At 46.9% G+C, this 19,754-nt stretch overlaps 1 protein-coding gene across 1 annotated transcript in view; it reads right to left on the bottom strand.

Moving 5' to 3' along the window:
* Positions 1–19,754, bottom strand: part of LOC311308244 (insulin-like growth factor 1 receptor) — a gene marked incomplete at both ends in the record, with an annotated part of 61,954 nt that overhangs the window by 40,347 nt on the left and 1,853 nt on the right. The window contains one exon of the mRNA XM_084437181.1: positions 16,866–17,423. Within this exon, the coding sequence (XP_084293307.1) occupies positions 16,866–17,423 (558 nt within the window). The remainder of the gene's footprint in view (positions 1–16,865; positions 17,424–19,754) is intronic.

Here is a 19,754-nt window from a genome sequence, read left to right on the forward strand (position 1 = left end):
GGAATAATTTGGGAAAGATATGGGGCAATAAGAGACACACTGCCAGCTACCTCAGTTACTCTGCATATTGCTAATCAAATGATTCCCTAATTATCTAATTATAGGTAAAAACCTAAACAAATGATAGCTATCCCCTCGCAAGTCTTCACGTGTCGAACAATGAGACGGAGAACGCTTCTGCACTGTGAGTACGGCACGTCGGCGGGCTGCGGGAACATGAGTATCGCCTTTCTCTACCATCTCCGAGTGCTTCCCCCTGCTCATTTGACAAGACTGGTTTTCCGGAGACAAAGGAATTCCCTCCCCGGCCCAAGAGGAGACAACACAATCAAATCAAGGAGCCCCAAGGAGCATCCAGAAAGCAGACACAGTAGGGGGAAGTATCGGGAACATGCTGTTTCTGTTACCCAAGCTGTTATCTGACACCTCGAGCTTTACAAAGATGGATGATAGAATCAATCCAAAATGGCGATATAGTCCCAGAAGGAAAACCAATGTGACAAACATGGCCACAACATGAGCCAGTGATCATTGAGGGAATGACTATCGTTATGGATCAGCATGTGTTCATCTACAATAACCAAGGAAGGAAGCTTATTTGTTTAAGCAATCTTTGGAGGGTGTGAGGAGAACGATTGTAGGCTAAGTAGGGGGGGGGGGGGGGGGGAGGCTGAGGTGTTTGGTCTGTCAGGGGACTAGTGTGCATCTTTGAACATCTCAAGGATTTCCAACCACACCAATGCATATCTTCTTTGCGCTGATAACAGGTCAAGAACTATTCTCGGTGTTCTCTCAGAGAGAAACCCAATTCATGCAATGTATAATCACTGTAACATCCTAGTCCCTGTTTACCAAGGATGTCCATGTAAAGCCTCACACTGGAGGACAATGGACAGTTACGCTAGAAAGCTCTTTGTAGATACCTCTACCCGCGACAGGATAAGAAATCTTTAACATTCCAGTGTCTTTGTTTGCCTGCTTTTTCTTATCTCTCAGAAACACGGAAGAATCTGTGGAATCTCTTGGAAGGGCCCACCAGAAGAGGATTAGGATAAGATTAACATTAAATCCTGAGTACCCGGACCTGCTAGGGGCGTGCTAATGAATAGCTTAAATAGCAACACATTAGTCATTTACCCAAGGGCACATTTTCATGATCATATTATATGTGACCGGGGGTAGAATCCTAGATTTTGCACAGAACTGTTCACACTCCAATGACAACGGAAAAGACAAGTAAGAATGTCCGATGAGATGTGGTTGAAACTTAAGCGGTGAGGGTAAGCTAATCGTAGAGATTACTGAATCCCAGCCTGCGTTCTCAGACCTCTTATACCGAGCAGTATGCCTGACTGGTGATGTGGAGGCCTAAATTGGGCCTGTCGTGCTAAGGATACTACTGTACGGGTATCCACTTTTAAACCAGATGGATCAGAGAACTGGTCCAGAATAAAAACAGCAACAGACCGGGTCTCATTGTTGAGCAGATGTAGTCCTACATCACGGACAAGAATGAGCAATACAAAACAGACAGGCTCACCATTAAGCTAGACCTATCTCGAGCCACTAAAGTTCATCTCAATCAGATGTTGATAACTGAGCAGACAGTTACAGGGTACACTAGACCTAATTACAGTGGACAGTTAAATACAGTCAGACCACTAACGTTCTTTGGGGATTCCAGGAATGGGTGTGACAGTTCAAAAGAAGAGGGCAGCAAGTCATAGATGTGCTTGTTTCACAATGCCATCCCTGCAATTACAGTCTCCCCGAATCACAACTCCACCGAGCCTGCCCTTTACCAGTTAGGTTTTTGCCCTTTTATCTCTGGTGAGCTCATTCTACTCATATACACTGCTGTTTACCAACTATGAAAATGCCTCTCGTTGGCCAATTAAAGTAGTCGAATGACAAATTATCCACAAAAGTAACAATGTATATCAATAATATCAACCCTCAATCATTTTAACTAAATGTACAATATAAACTAAGGAATCAAATTAAGTCAAATTAATTTCTAAAGCACATTTAAAAACAACTCACGTTCACCAAGGTGCTGTACAAATACAAAAAGAATACAACAAGAATCACAATAAAAAGGCTAAAAACAAAAACCGACATAAGCATCAACACAAGTACAAAATGGGAGCACATAGACAGAAGCAGATATAAAAATAATAAAACAAAATCATATAGAACCACATCAGGGGGATCCAAACGCTAGAGAAGAGAAGTAAGTCAAGCTTAAAAGGAATCAATGGAGGGGGGCAGATCGGATTTTTTTTTACGTTTCACTAGCATTTGGCCATTACGTGTAACTTCATGCAAATTCAAGTGTGTGTGTGTGCGTGTGTGTGTGTGTGTGTGCATGTGCCTGTGTGTGTCAGGCAGAAAGAGAGCGGGGACCCCACTCCCCGTCTTGCGCTGACCCGGCCCCGGGACCTAGCCATAAATCACGGGCCACTCCGCCGCCACACGCATGAAAAGACGCCGCGGCGTTCCATTATACCCACTCCCACCGCGCCGGAGAAGCTCCACCTCAGACCGCCCACGGCGCCCCGGACAGCAGCGCCAGACCCTCCCGAACCCCGGCCGTCGTGCTGCGCCGCTCCGTTTCCATGGCAATGCCGCCGTGTGATGCCATCCACACCCAGCCAATCAAAATCAAGACCCCCATCCACGCCATGGTCAGCGACGTTTGCCAGCAGTCTTCCTCTCATTACTTCGTCCATTGTGTGGTTAAATGGGAAGTTGGTTCTGTCTGGCCCACTTTTGATGTTGTGGGACTTGGCCTTGTTATAGGCGGTCTTCAAGGTTTTCCAGCAGGTCTTAAGTTGTTCAATGCTCCTGTCTATCTCAGCTTCGTTCATTTTTCTCGTAGACTTGTTTGAATAGATCATCATTTCTTCTTTTTTTTCCTCCCGTCTAGGCGCTCAATAATGTTCAGTTCTTTCAGCGTCTTTATTAAAAGATAAACTCTCAGCAGTAGTCCAGTTCTGCTTAGAAGCCGCCATCTTCCCGCCATAAACGTAGGCTACGTCGCCTTCACGTTCGGGACGGAGAGCATGCGCAGAAAGAACAAAGCCAGAGAGTAATCCGTTTCATCGGTTACATGATTCTGGATCGGTTTATGAAAAGGTTTAAACTACCCCTCTGCAACCAGTTTACCGAAATTTCAATCGGTTTGGGCCTGTTTATTCGGACTGAGGTGTTTATATGGAGCATTTTTATTCGGTCAGGGCTTTTGAACCTATTATAATTGGATTACTAGGCTCCATGTAAACGTGCCTAATGAGGAGGAACGACGCTGCTGTGGCCCTGCTTCAAACGGTAAACAGATGTGTTGTTTTTGTCGCAGGGTCCTTCGTTGTCGCTTGTCGCGCGCCGAACATGTGACAATCGTTTTCCGCTCCCTCTCCCCCGGCTGGAGACGGCCAGTCTCTCTCTGAAGCGCACGGCGGCCCGCTGTCGTCGTTTCGCGGGGAGTGGCGGTGAATATTGAATAAGTTAACAGCCTCGGGGAGCTGGAGGAGTTCTCCCGTTTCCCTGGCGCGTCGCGTTCAGTCGGCGGTGACAGACTGGGCAGTGGGCCTCTCCGTTTGGGCCGTATGTCATCGTCACTCCGCAGGGCAGGCCAACGGTCGCTCTCTCCGCCACCTCCGAGTGGAACAGCGGGGGCATCCACAGCCCAGCTGGCAGCCTGTTCACTCCTCAAATTAACACCCCTCCGCTATCTCCCTCCACCGGCCCGAAGAGATAATTACCCGTAGCATTCTGAGCGGGGTCGTCCTAGCGAGGGCTATTTCTCTAAATTGCGATGTTAGGCGTTCGCTAATCCCAAAAACGTGAGCCGCTCCTTCATGGAGCGGCGGGACGTGACGATGGGGACGCAGACCAATCTCAGGGCTAAACAGGAAACAGAAACTCAAGCTCCAATCTCCAGAGAGGAAGTGCTCTTAAAAGCCCCTATTCAAATGTTTGGACTAGAATAACAACCGCCAGGCTATACGGCTGAAGGACAATGCTTTGTGTCAGTGATGCGGCTTAGGAAAAACAGATCCAAAGCGTCATTGAAAATTAAATGTTTAATTGACTGTGAAGGACAATACAGGAAGGACATTATCTTCTTGTCACATGAACGTCACAGGAGATACAGCAAGGCTGAGAGCCCTCAGTTCACTGTCAAAGCCCAGCGCATAACCCTGAGTGTAGCGAGGCTCTCTAGGTGAGATGAAGCCACCCAGACGGACGGTGGGCTATAAATTTGAAGAGGCCAGTGACCTACTCACTCTAAAGCCCTCAGGGACAGGAAATGTCCTAGAGAGCAGTTCCAGTTGACCTCTGCTCTCAAGGTCAGGGGAGAGATATAGAGAGGGTCTGAGTGAGAGAGAGGGAGAGAGGGAGAGAGAGAGAGAGGGGAGAGGGAGAGAGAGAGAGAGAGAGAGAGAGAGAGAAGAGAGAACAGACACAAGGAAGGCTGTGCGTCACACAGTGGCCAAGATGGGGCGGGACACTCGACACTACTGCCAAATCCACACATAAATAGGCAGGCCTTCTCCCGGCGTGGAGCTCCGCTCCGTTGAGCCCTGGAGATGCCCTCCCGTGTCAGAGAGAGAGAGAGAGAGAGAGAGCGGCTCGATGACGGGCAGAAAACACCCGGACAGGATGTCCCACTCCCCGACCGGGCCTCCCACCCTGCGCGAGCCCCCCCCCCCCCCCCCCCGACACCTGTCGCACCTGCTGCCGCAGCACGGCAACAATGTCGGAGTGGCCTCTCGCACTCCGCTGCGCTGGGCTGCGGGCGCACGGAGACACGTCGGTCGGCGCGCTGACTCGGCGACGTGTGCTTCTGCGCGGCTATTAAAGCTTTTGAAGACTTAAACTATGAGGCCACGGGATACAACTCATTTGTGTCCGTGTGATATTCAGTACTGCAGAGTGGGAGTTAGTGAGCACTGTCAGAGAAGTCAACTGTGTGGGACCAATCATCCAGACACCGAGCAAGAATAATACATTAGGGCGTCAAATTAAGGTGGGCTGTTTGGAGTATATTTGCACTAGCCCAGCTACACTGGCCTATTAAACACTGAATGTCCTTTGTAGTTCTTCCAGTTCGCTGTTGACACAGACAAACCACACTCAGAATGGCGACCATTGGAAACTTGGCCGTGATACAACATGCTCTTTAAGGCCGATGGGACTACCAAAATCCAAACATATCTGAAAGGAACCAAGATTAAGAACCCTTACGGTGGGGACGTTTAAACGTCACGGACACGCGGATGAGGCCGTCTGGCCTCGTCCGGAGAAATCAAGTGGCTGGTTGAGGGGGGCGGCTGAGCGAAAACCAACCTGGCTTGCGTTGTGTGTGTAATTGAAGCCCCGACAAGCGGGAGCCTCCACAGACTAGAGTTTCAAAGGCCTTCTATCTGGCCTGATTAATGAGAGGGGCTCTCCTCGAGTGAACGCTCGGATGAAAGGCGGTCTCTAATGCGCCCCCGCCCGGTCCCGCTCCGTCAACACGGCCCCAACAAACGGACGCCGCTACGGCGGGGGGCCCACCGCCGTCGGTGACCGTGCGCACGTACGCACGCGGCGCCGCGCACAATTGCCCGGGTCACACGGAGACAATTACGCAAACGCGTTGATTAAGCTTACGTCAGCCGCCCGCTATTACCGGTCCAATTAGGCTGCAGCCTACAGGCTAGGCCCTCGTTCCATCTGCATCCATTTAAGGATCACTCAGGCTGACTGAAGTCTGTTTGAGGATGTGCAGTAGGTCCTGCAGACACCCTCAGATCCCACGGGCTCAATGTAAGACAACCAGGCTCATCCCAAAGCAGTTTTATATGCTGATAAAGGCGTGAAGCCGAAACGTCCCACTTGTTGCCCAATAAAGTTTTATATTTCTATATTAATTCGTGAGTGCTGGGACATCTGCTTATACTCATCCCAAAGCAGTGGCATGGCTCCAGGAGGCCAGAGACAGAGGGGCAGTCGTACTGTTCAGACCCCTCCATCGTCCGCTACACCGTCTCCATGCTAAGGACTGGTTACTGGGACAGATGGGGAATTATCAATCTGAGATTAGACAGACATTTTGGTCAGAGCAAGTACGCTAGGTGTGGATAGCCAGACAGTGGGGGAAGGAAGGGAGGGTGGCACCTCATATCTCAGGATGAAAATGAGGAACGATTTGAAACAATTCAGCTGATAATCGCTTGAGATATGTCCAGTGGCAGGGGTCTGCAACAGATCGTGTGGATCGTTAGCCCTTTCCTGTAAGAGCTGCCATGACGGACCAGAGCATTAGAGGGCTTTGAAGTACAGGGCGTACTCTCTCCTACTATATTTAACTGCTACCAAGTCTCCCTTGTCTGATGATGAAACGGCAAAACACGCGCACTGATCCTCAATTAATCTCTTAACCTGACCAGAGGCCCAAGACGGTGCCCTGGAGCCGATCACATCCGGTTTAAGACTGCATAACTGCTCGCTTTCAGCTGTGGAATCTCTCAGCTCAGACAGTAGGCCGCTTATCGTCCATCAACCCTCCAACCCCCCCCTCCCCCCATCCCCCTCTCCTGCCGTTCACCTATCACACGCACAAGGGGTTGGGCGGGGTAAGGTTCTTAATGACATAATGCTGGTTGTGCTGTGCTGAGGTTTCCTGGGCTGGACACATGCCGTGTGACAGTGGCTGAAGCTCTTTATGTATGGCCACGTCCGGTCCGGTCCACTTCCAGCGCTCTTCCCTGCTGCTCCATTGCCAGTCCGGGTCAGCGCAGAAGGTTGGCGTCTCAAATAAAGATGTTTTAATAAGCGCCCGTCTCCACTGTAACAGTGACAGTGGAGCAAGTGGATCACAGACTGGGATTTCCAGGCCTGAAATAAGCCGGCTGTATTATTGAATAACACCCTGTCCTAGAGGGCTTAAGAAAGATTTACAAAGCACATCAGCAGGGCGAACCCGCGCCACTGAGCCGATAGTGTCAATGTTGACATTCAAGCAGGGCAGAGATGGTCAAACAGGAAAAACTTGAGAACGGGCAACCGGAAATTAGCAGAACAGGTAAAGCACACAATTCCAGAACTATGAATTCTCAAGATGGCCTATTATTCTGAGCAAAAAAAAAATTATTTGTACAAATAAACATGTCATTCTTACACACTCCAGAAGCCAGACATGTTTATTTTCAGAGCCATGTACAGAACTAGCATAGCGATATTTGCATTTTGTACCATATTGGTAATCAGGATATATCAGGAAGCTAGGACGGCAGATATAGTCACAAATGCCGCTAAGGACTCTTAAATAGTCAGTAAGAGTAAAATAGGGTAAATGATAAACATGCCTGCCTAGAATGAAAGGCATGTGCGCAGACAGTGGAATCAGATGCCTTTTAGGGTATAGAGAGAGTTTGTTACATTTATTATGGATATCGGACTCTTTGAGAAAGGAAACTTAATTGCCTGATATTGACCTTCCTGTCAAAAATATTGGAATCGGTATCGGCCTTGAAAAATCCATATTGGACAACCTAGTTGTAACTCGGTTGCAACTTCCTAGGATTACGGAGTTCACGGTCAACCTCGGCATCTCACGGTACACGGTACCTGTATCTGGTACACATGACAAATAAACATCCTAGAGCCGGGATCAATGAGCGCGCTCAGTTGGCTTGTGGAGTTCGCTGCTAGCAGCATTCCAAATCGCCCTGGTGTGTAGACAGACAGAGAGGCTCATTCCCTGCAATGCAGTCCTTGCATGCCTGTGAGTGGGAGCTCCATTGTTCACTAGTGTATGTGAGAGGCACAGGGTGCAGACTGAGCTGCCAATGCTGGGAACGGAGAGTTGGGAGTCTGCTGAGAGGGAACAGAGAGAGCTCATCTCCCTCACTACGCAAGTCACCAGCCTGCTGTCACCAGCGGCCACCCTGACTGATGGGGGGTGCAGGGAGAGAGGGAGGGGAGCAGGCTGTCCTATTGCTCTCCAGTCCTCCATGTAAACACAGAAAACTCTTTCAATGTGTACATAAAACAATTCTACAATCCACAACGTATGCCTTCATAAACAGTAATTAATACGGGGTGATCACACTTACTCATCAATGTCTTTGTCTTCAACTGAACTACACTTTCCTAAAAAATACCAGATTGGGGTTTAAATTAAAGCCTTACCAACAACTGTCTCTAACTACAGAGTAGCAAACAAATGATATTCTGGAGCCTAATCTGTAAAGCCAACAGCAAAGGGTTAACAAAGCCAAGGAGTCATTCCAGAGTCATTTGAATTAGTTAAGTAACCCCGAAAGACCTCCTTTGTAATTTAATGATCTGCTTTTATCTCTGCAACCCATACAAACAACTAGAAAACAGTCCTCCCTGCTGCTCGCCCCCGAGAGTGTGTGTGTGTGTGTGTGCGTGCATGCGTGTGTGTGTGTGTGTGTGTGTGTGCATGCGTGTGTGTGTGTGTGTGTGTGCGTGCGTGTGTGCGTGCATGCGTGTGTGTGTGTGTGTGTGTGTGCGTGTGTGTTGCACGCTTCACAACATGAACAGGCATGGATCTACTTCAGGTCTTGGCTGCAGCACAAAACCCTGAGTTATTATTGAGATAAAACACTTTAAAGAAGTTCCCTCAACCCCATTCCAAAAACAAGCAAATAAATGAGTGTTAACACAAGGGAATTGATTTTCCCCCGCCCTTCCCTAAGAGAATAGTCTGAACAACTCTTCGACTTTCAGATCGTAAAAACTAAAAAAGGGAACCTTCTTTCTGAATGAGATCAAAACATGACCTCTCAACTGATTCAAAAAGGATGGCTTTTCGCTTACGTCATGTGGCTGAGCCAGAAATTAATTTGGTGAATGAACAGAATGAAAACAACAAAACATGGTACCACATCAAAACAGACAAGAAGACTGTGACTGTGGCTATAGGTTAATTATCAAGAAAAATGTTTAGCCTAGGTCTGCCCGGCAACAGATTTATTTTAGTTAATGGCTAATATTGCGAGTTAGTGGATCAAGTCTAAAACAGGTTTCAACTAGGAATGGTGCTCAGAAAGCACAGACCTCTGCCCATGAATGCATTTCGTGGCTCTGTGTGCGCACATGTGAGTGCGTCAGGATATGTCTGGTATTGCTGGCCGAGAGCTTTATGCCAGTTCAAACCCCGTGACTCTGTGACCTTCCCACATCGAGATATGGCCGTTTCAAGTGACCCTTGACCTTTGACCCCCCACAATGCAATCAGTTAATCCTTGAGTCCAACTAGACATTTTACCCAAATATTAACAAATTCCATTAAGCCTTTCTTGAGATAGTGTTCATTAGGCCAAAAACTAGGCCAAAAACACATTTTATGAGGTAACAGTGACCTTGAACTTTGACCTTTGACCACCAAAATCTAATCAGTTCTTCATTCAGTCCAACTGGACATTTTGGCCAAATATGAACACATTCTGTCAAGCCATTCCTGAGATATCGTGTTTACCAGGCCAAAAACACCTTTTGGGAGGTCACAGTGACCTTTGACACCCACGATCTAAGCAGTTCATCCTTGAGTGCCATTGAACATTTGTACCAAATTGTCAATGCGTTCCCAAGATATTGCATTAACAAACATCGTACGGACGGACAACCCGAAACCATGATGCCTCCGGCATAAAAACGACTGGAGAATGGGCAGCCGTGTTTGGGCGGCTCTGTAGCACCCCCAGCGGGTGGTAGCCGGAGGGGGGCGGTGCTGTGCACTCCGGGTTCTCCCCCTGCACACCCTAGTCCAAACCCTGTATCTTTAGCACCCTCACACAGGGAACTGGCTTCGTTCTAAGGTTTGTTTTAATTTGTGGACCCGGCCCGTGATTCACATCTGCTCCAAAATTAAATGGGTTCTAAGTTGGACCATGCAACACCCTTCCACTGAGTTTCGTGAAAATCGGGTCTGGTAGTTTTTTGCGTAATCCTGCTAACAGACAAACACACAAATTCGCGCACCACCGAAAACATTACCTCTCACCCTGCGCCGTCGCCGGGGCGGAGGTAACGACAATTACATCCGCAGATGGGCCAGAGTATTCTCCTGCTGCGTCTGTCCCACACTCTCCTCCGCAGGTGAGCAAAGTAACAATGTGACTTAAAGCGCACGGTTCCTGGCAGAGCAGTTTAACTTTTCCATCCCCACAGTAACCAGGAACACGTTAAAGAGGGGCCAGTACCGCCCAGCAGGCACCCCGGTCTCTTGGTGGTCTCCCTGCTGCCGGAGGATAACCTAAGGGGCTAAAACACTTTGTTTTGACTGCCAAAAGCACCATTACAGCTATCTTGACTTCCTTCCTCTTATTGAGCACAGTTTTACTGCCAGTGCATTGCTCCTATAAATAGCGTAATAAATAGCATAACAAAGTCTCTTTTTTTTCACTGCGGTGAGGCAAGTGGGTTTTGGTCTCTGAAAAAAAAAAAAAAAGTTCTTTGTGAGTAATTCTCTTTTTAAAAGGGCTGGCGATTGATCACCCATGTGCCCTGGCTGACAATCTCCCTATGGAGCTTGAGGGGCTGGCTGGAATGCCCTTGAAAGGCATTTCGTTGAATCACTTCATTAACTCCACTTAAACAACAATCACAAGTGGTTAAGATCTCATCCTCAAAGACTCAAACCAACTAAACTCTAACACGAACACATTAATCATGTATGCTTACAACTAAGCTATAGAGTGAACCGCTTTGAGAAAATACCATTCGTCCATTCAATTACCTCCTAAATGAATTAGCCTCCGGCTAGCTAAACGTCGTCCTCTTTTGTTTGCCAGCCTGTTGGCGTTTTGTGATGAAATCATCTGTAACCGTGCGATTTTCCATATGGGCACCCTGCATTATCTCGTTGACACTGCTCTCTGCCACCAGGCCAGCCTTCGAGTGGGGGGAGGGCAGACGGAGTGGGGGTGGCGTTGGCGTTGGCTGGCAAGGGCTGCCCTATAGGCCGACAGCACAGACTGAGTGTGGCTGGCAGAGGAGGAAACTCCATCATTGCTACCATTTAGTTGTGACTGAATGGAATCCACCACAGAGCAGGGGCCAGCAGCAGGCGCAGGGAGGAAGTGGTGGTGGTAGTAGTAGTAGTTGTACTCGGCAGATTTTTATGAATGAGTGCTGGGAGTATTGGATGAATCACCACTCCCTGCAACATTAGTCAGCAGGCAGCTCTACACCAGACCTAATTGCTTCACACACGCACAGCGCGCACACGTGTACACACACACACACACACACACACACACACACGAGCGCAGCGCAGAGTAGGAGAATGAAAGCGGGTGTTTATTCAACTCCATCTATCTGTACGACCATGCCCTCCATTAAGCCCACACTTGGGTGGGATGCTTGACTGATTGGCCATCGGGCGATTTTCACTCCAAATGACTCGACTGGTGGTCGCGAAAATTGTCCGATTGCAAGAGTCAATCATTTAAGTCTATTCTAGCTGGCTAGAATGGACACAAACGTGGATGCTAGCTACAAGCTAAATGTTATATAGAGTAATGGGTCAATTCAGAACATGAAATAGTGAACCACAGCAGATGAAGGTATAAATATAGAGGCTCAATGTAACGAACTTGATCTCGGGTTGAATATCAATGTCAACAATTTCAATGACAACATCCAATAGTGCGAGTTCACTCCCTGGATCGATAGATTTCTTCATATAGCGTTTTTTCATATTTCATTCTGAAATGCTGTAGTTTGGACATTTTTTTGGTTTATTGAATTAATAATTATGACACGCTACCAGTTGCTCTCCAGCCACTGTTACAGTGATTAGTCAAGCTTGACTTTAAAAAATTATATTGCAAATCAAATCGCAATATCTGTCCGAAAAGTCGCAATTAGAAATTTTCCCCAAATCGTTCAGCCCTAGACCTCTTGTCTATGGCAACTTTGGCAAAATTGTTACTGAACTGTTTTATTGTACTAGATTTATTCTTGTTTGACTTAAAAGAGAATTTACCAAATTCAAAATGTGCTACCTGGCATTTGTCTGATATACTGTATATTTATCTGATATATTTGGAGGGCTAATGAGTCTAATAATGGGCATCCTTAATCTAAATCTATGCAAAGATAGTGTCATTCAGACCATTTTAAGAGGAGAAAGCCTCCTCTGAAGTACAGTTCATTTTTTATTCTTTATTTTTTTGATATATATATATAAATGTGTAACGCTATCGGCCGATCCTGACGAAAATAATCAGTGATCACTATCGGCCCCAAAAATCCAGATAGAGCATCCCTAACACCTGGCCTGCTGCTTGTGATCAGGAAAGATGACTTCAGGTCACAGAGGGAGGGCTGTGGGCTGACGCAAAGAATGTGCCCAGAGATATTTTAATACGTCTAGATAATTAAATCAATTTTCAACCGATGGGAGAGGCTGAGTTGAAGGACAAACGGAGATAATAATCAGACATGACTAACGCAGAAACTGCAGGTGGTTCTCCGCCTCCACGCCCTCGCGCCGTGTGGGGACACAAAGCTACAGAGCTTTAGACGCATCCTGCTCTCTAACCCTCACCTGCTCCCCTGGCTGAGATCATTCCACTGCATGTATGGGCAGAAGCCTGGAATTTTGTTTGGTTTAACAAACAGCTCCCAGATCACACAACACATAAGCGCCCCCCCAGCCCCTGCCGAAGCCATCGGCGCGGCCATTTGTATGCCAAGCGCTCCGACGCCCCTCCACTGACCCCCTCCACTATTTTCACACACATTCTTTGAGAATGACAGAGGGAGTCAATGGTCCCTGTAATGGCCGAGAGCGTCGTTCTACCCCGTTTATGCTCCCCATCCAGCAATGACTAAGCCAGCTGGAATTCCTGTCTAATTATATGCCCACTTAAAGGGACAGCCACCCCCTTCCTCTCCCGTCCTCCGACCACAGAAACACAGCAGAGGTTGCCAGTTGCTTCAGCAGGTGAGACAGAGCACACTCGGTCAGTACCGATATCATGTCTCAGTGCGTCTCCAGGGAGCGAATGGAAGATTCCCAAATCCCTCCCATGCTGTCTCGGACAGACGAAACACACCCATCCGTCCTCAAGTCTTCACAAGGGAAAAGGTGATTAAAGTTAATCTTTTGTCTGAGGTTCGTAGAGACCGTGACTCCTATCGGGTCTGCGCGGCAAAAAAAACAAACTGAAACATTATCAAAGCTATGCGGTGTTTTCGGAAAAAGAGGGCGGCGGCGTCTCAGCGGCTTCGCTTCCAGTGGGGGAGGTCACCGAGAGGCCAGGCCTCCGCTCACTCGGGCGTGTGACCTTGACTCTGGCACTCAAAGACTCTGGCGCAGACACAATACCGGGGCCCGGAAGAAAGGCTTCATCACTACCAGAGGAGCACTTAATGATGTGTGAGGGAAGCACAGCGCGGAGAGAGACACAATAGCCGCGTCTCGCCATTGTTTCACATGACGAGGCGGAAACCTAAGTCTTTTAAATTTGGCCAGATAAATGGTGGCAATAAAACAGAGAGGCCCCCCGTTCCGCCGTCAGAGGTCCTGCCCGTCTCCGTCTCCGTCCCCCCCAACCTCCCCTCATCCCCCCCAACCTCCCCTCATCCCCGTCCCCGTTTCAGTTCGAGCCCAACGTCCGCTCCCCCGGTGCGGAGCGGATGGGATCACTCAGGGCACCACTTCATTAGTTAGCGTGCGCTTTCCTCCTCGCGCTAATGCCAAAGTGCCTGGTTTGGCCTTGGGAGGCCTCCATCTAAGTCCCCCCGCAAAGTCTGCGTATTCCCGACACTGGAGGACGCCATGTCGGTTTCATCATTGCAGACACAACAGGGAGAGAGTGTAGAGAAAGGGAGGGAGGGAGGGAGGGAGGGGAGTAGGACTCCGGTTATTGGTGGGATGGAGGTGGCTGGGTTTATGTGGACTGTCAGTTGTGTTTCCTGAGTTAGGACACTGTAAATATAGTTCTGTGTCTTTACCTGCCAACCAGTCATTCTGGTTTCTTTTTCGGTGTGCCCACTGCCCCCCTCCCCCCTTCCCCGTTCCTCTCCCGCCCCCCTCACATCTAGCAGCACAACCCACAAGGCAGGGGGGGTTTGTGCAAACCAGGCCAGTCCAGCAGCAGTCCCAGTCACAAGACTGAAAACACCAACACGCAATGTCAGCAAGGCCGTCACCAAGTAAACAACTCAGTCGGCCAGACGCACACAAATCTGTCAGGCCAAAACACGGCTACCGTGCCGCAAGGCAGCGTCTAAACCCCACCAAAGAACGGTGCCAAACTGCACATGAATACAAGTCGGCAACCTAGGAATGTAAAGCATTTGAAACAACGGGCTGTGTTATCTAGCCGTGCCACCATCACCAGTTATCATCCTCCAGATAAGGACGGATGAAAAAAAGGCTTGACTAGAGGCAGAGAGAGTGCTGGGAGAAGGTTAAACGGACGGGAGAGTGCGCCAAGCAGACATCCTATATTCACTGTTTCCAATCAGTCACGAGACCAGTCGCTCACTTTGTTCTGTGTGAGCACTTGACATTTGTGTGACATTTCCCCTTGTTTGCCCCTTTTCCAACAGTGTTGTGGCTGACAGTTCAGCAGCTAGGCAAGCTGAACAGTTATATTATTAAATCTAGACTACCTACTTGGACCCTATCTTTGAGGCTGCTGCGAGTACTGTATTTCTGACACCCAAAATAATGAGTTTGGCCGCTTTTCGCTGTGTAGAACCCAACAATCTCAAACGGGTTTCTTTCAAGCAGCTCAAAATATTTTTGGCTGAGGATGTCTGTCATGTGGCCTAGCCTACCTGAGAGAAAACCCTGTGTGAAGTGTTACCTAGCCCTGGCGTGGCGGACAAAAGCTCCAGGCGGCGTAATTAAAGAGAGCCAGCAGAGAGAGTGCTGCTCTGCTCCAGACTGACTGAGAACCACCACATGCCCTTGAAGAAACATCTGTGTTAGGAAAAACAAGGCAATTATATGAAGGGGGGGAGGAACTGCTAAAGAATTTTTCCTTCAAAGCGGACCGTACTGTCTGCTGCTTAACCATCCCTTAGATGAAACCCAGCTACTCTGCCCACAACACTGTCAGTAAGGGAGCCCCCCCCCCCCCCCCGCCCGCCCCCCATTATAAACATTTAGCCAATCTCTTTTTCACCATAGCTGATGGAGAATGAGTTATGAGAACCCAGGCTACAACTCATTACTGTTTACATTGACCAGGACAATACTAAATTGGCTCTGCGCTACAGATATAATTACACAACGGTCCAAGTGAAAACAGTCTTGCGCGCCACTGCAGATATAATAGGCTATTGCGTCTTTGGTGAAGTGGGCGAAACCAGAAGATCTGCTCTGCCTAACAATACACATGACTGGAGACTAAGTAGCACCTAAGCCTGTCTCACTGCAATCCCTTTCTGTCATTTGTTTTCAAAGATGGTGAGAAGGCTGGAAAATGCCTGAACTATGAGGTGTCGTGTAAAGGTCTTGAGGGGGCAAGTTCAGACTGTTCCCAATTAACTGAGGGATGTTTTCCCACCGGTCCTTGTGTGGGAAAGGACCAAGTTAGCACAGGCAGGTTTGATTCCTCCAAGTCTGCCGAGTCCATGCTATCACCAAGACGTTAGGCCAAACTGTAGGGGCGTGTGGACGTCACGCCAACTGCTCACCGGAACGGAAATAAAACTGAGGGCATCTCAGAATTCTCTTCTCCACTTTGTCACTACACGGTGATGCAGGAAAACAAAATCTAGCAGCAAATGCTGAATGTCTCGTTTAGGCATGGTACACACCCACATAGTACACATATCATAGTAGTAGTGTTTCAACACTTAGCAGTAGCTTTTTAGGCATCCATTCACCTAATATAACTATTAGGGATGCACCGACATATCAGCCGTGCATCAGTAATGGATGATATTCGCCTTGTTGACTGCCATCGGCCTATCTGCAAATAAAATGACATTCACTGATGGCAATAACCGATGTTTAATTTGTTGTGTTATGTCAGTTTTGGGCCGTGTTGGTTATTTGGGTCTGACTCGGACAACAAACTTTGTCATGTGAAAGAGAGTTATACTGCATAAAGGTTGTTTCATAAAATTGTATGATTGAATTTGTGCTCATTCAAAGATAGTGTGATGAAAGACTTAAGTTTTTCACACTTTTTTATAATGAAGATTTCTTTGTTTCCCTAGCACAAAAAGGGGAATAAGTAACGACAAAAACAAAATAAACAAAAAAACAACAACATTGGTCTCAGTAATGGCCCAGAATTTCTCAAACGTATCAGTGCATCCCTAATAACTACTGCAGGGCTTGACATTGACATTACACATTTTCACTTATCTAAGAGCTCAATGACAAAGCTAAAAAATTTTGAGCAAATAACAAATTTGACTTCTATTAATCTGATGATAGGCCTACATAAGTACATATAATTTATTTAAACATCTAATCATAAAAAAATAGTATGTTATTATTTAAAATTATTATGAAGGGGTAGCCAGCATTTCTTTTAGGTCATGATTGACCACATGCATGACAACAACTCAACCAACTCAAACTTGAGCAGTGGCGTTTTTATATGTTAAAAACATACAGGAAAACTACAGTAGGCCTATTATGATTATGAACGGTCCGGAATGAAATGCAACTGTACTAGCTAGCTAAATTGGCTAACTAACCAACCACCAAGAGACTCTGGAGAGACTGATCAATGAATGGTGGCCTCATTCCCTAAACTAACGTTAACGCTAACCGTTAATGGCCGCACCACTGCGCCGTGGGCTTCAATGTATTTGTGCTTGTTCAAATCAAAATCGATACAAATAGCATAGAATGAGGAGATTCTCACCTTTCTGGCAGTGGTTGGAGGTCCAACAGCGGTAGCTGTAGTTATGAAAGTTGGTCTGTTTGCAAAGGGGTTTGTCCTCATTGATGCCAGGACAGACGTCCCCACACTCTTTGGACTGCTTATTCCCAGCAATGAAGTTGTTGAACTCTGCGTCCATGATGAGTGACCAGTCCACCGAATCCAGATAGCAGAGCTCGGGGTTCTTCTCAATCCGAATGGCACCTCTGGTGATGTTCCTCAGGTTGTAAAGGCCGATGTCCTTGAGGCTGGTCATCTCGAAGATCACCAGGGCGTAGTTGTAGAAGAGGTTGCGTCCTCGGATGACGGTGAGGTTGGGGAAGAGCGAGCTGAGGCTGTCCAGGCCAGAGACTCTGAACAGGAGCAGGTAGTCCGTGATCATGGTCAGCTTAGGAAAGCTCAGGGCTCGGAAGACATCTTGGTTGATGTTGTTATTCTTGTCGCCGATGAGGAGAATCTGCAGGAAGCCCTCCACCACCGTGCAGTTCTCCAGCCGACGGAACTCACTGATGTCATTGCCAATGCTGCTGGGACCACAGACTAGAATAGAGGAGAAAAGGGAGAAAATATATTGGAATATTAGCAAGCTTTAACTTGTCGTAATTAATTAATTATTACAATTAAAGGTAATTTGGTTACAAAAGTTACAGAATTATCTTTTTTTATAGTAGATATTACGCTATGTGCATGTTTTCACTCGAATTATGTAAATCTGTACCCACATACTTATTGAATAGGTTTGGTAGGTTTCTATAAATATTGATATTTCACTTGATCCATATTGACACAAAGTGTTTATTAACTTTGAGCACACATGGTCTTTTAGAAGATGAACTGGCTATGAGAAAGCAAATACTTTAGTCAGGATTCATTGTGCTATTGGCGAAAAGCACACTAGAAAATCTAATAGCAAACTTCAGTTGGCTAAGGCTTGGATGAATGTGATGCTTAGTCACAAGTCAACATCTCAACTATAACTCAAGACTATTGACTTCATGAAGTTCTAATATTTTCCAGAACAGTTTGTACAAAGGTTTAAAATCCTGTTTAGAATCTAATAGCCTAACACTTCATCAAAAGAATTCCAAAGGCATGAGTGACAAGGAAGCTTTTGGAGCCTCATTTCCCCTCTCGACAGCTGATCCACACCTGTGCAACACACAATAACAAGCCAGAGAGAGGAGCATGAGTAATCCTAAAGACAATCTTACAAGCCAGAGAGAGGAACGTGAGTAATCCGAACGACGATCTTAAATGTGTGAGTTAGTCATCAACCTTCAAAAAGAGAATTCACACTTAATAGATGCCTGGGTAAATTAAAAGTAATATAAGTGATAAGACAGACAGAACTGAAGATGTGTCAATACCGCAGCAATGCCCCTAAATGACAGACCCCTTTCCCCCATTTCTTACATTACAATAAAAACCTGTTTGTTACTGGTTTCCGTGGGTGTAGGAGGAGGGGGGTGGGTGGACATGTCCTCCAATCTTATTCAAAAGCAAAATTGTCCGCCTTATTATTTCTACCAGGGGGCTGTAACTTTAGAAAATGACTAATTTTGAAAGGGTCTCCGCTGTTTGGTGTCAGCCTGGAATGTGTTTTTTATTCAGCTAACGTTATGTGTTTTGCCGAGTAACCCCCAATAGTGTCTTGCTACTGTAGCTAACTGAGTTAAGGTGACTTAACGTTAGCTACAGAAATAAGGCTACTGACTTAATCATAAGGTCATCACATTAAGTTGCTCAAGGAAGCAATGGATGCGCTACCGGAGATATTATCATTAGAGGAAGATTCTTTTTAAGCCTGTCCCACCCCCCCCACCCCCACTGTTTAACTCACTCCTTCCTACACCCTTGCTGGTTGCCTACTGCAAATGAATATAAATGATTGAGAAAATCCTAATATAGTCTCACTGTGGTCATCGCACCACTTCAGCAGTTTCTCCTTCAGTAGGCTTCACCCTTTTATGCCACTAGCATGCCAACAAGCGTGGAAGGTGATATAATCCAGGCAATGAAGCTAGAAAGGTTGTTATGCCTTTCTACGCAATCCACTTGTCACCACCTACTGTCAACAGGCCAGAAAGTAGGCTACTCCCCGCCTGTTGATGCCATCCAACACTCCCTGGCCTATAAATTACACACTCGTGAGAGGGGTGATACCGTGACATCTATACACACAACAGACAAACATCTTAACCCTCTATGATTTCATCCCAGTGACATTTTAGAAGGCTTTCAGGAGGATGAGGCCTTTATTCATAATTCATTACACTTGTGATGATTAGAATTAGAAAGTGCAATCCTAATACAACTCTACAACCTAACGGTCTAAAATGGCACAAACCTCTCCTCCTCCCTCCTGAGCCCTTCACACTGCTGAGCAAATAGACATATCTTTCTATTGACAGGACTCCAAATCTCATGTTTACATTTGATAACCTTTCCCTCGCCAGTCACTGCTGCAACGCTGTGGAATAGCCATAGGCAAAAATGAGATTAGGCCTACATAAAAACATTAATTTGCATAAGAGTCACTCATTCCGTGCATCTCTCAAATCTGATTGTGAGTAGAGCTGAACTCAGTAACCTCCAGCCAATTGCTCTCTGAGTTCCAACTGATAAGTCAGACAGGCACAGCTCTGGGCAAGTGTAGCCACACAAGGAATCTTTACATTGCCCCATGCCAAAGTGAGAATAAACTTAGGATTTCGATGGGAGAACCTTGCTACTGCCAGGCTGTCCGGCAACCACTGGGGTTAACAGTAAAACCCAATTACACACACTTCACAAACTCCTCACTCTTTCCAATCAACAGAACCAACTCTGTTTTGCTTGTGAATGTATTTTTACATGTTCTATTTTAAAACC

This window comes from Borostomias antarcticus (assembly GCF_949987555.1).
Source record: "Borostomias antarcticus genome assembly, chromosome: 4".
NCBI classification, from domain to species: domain Eukaryota; kingdom Metazoa; phylum Chordata; class Actinopteri; order Stomiiformes; family Stomiidae; genus Borostomias; species Borostomias antarcticus.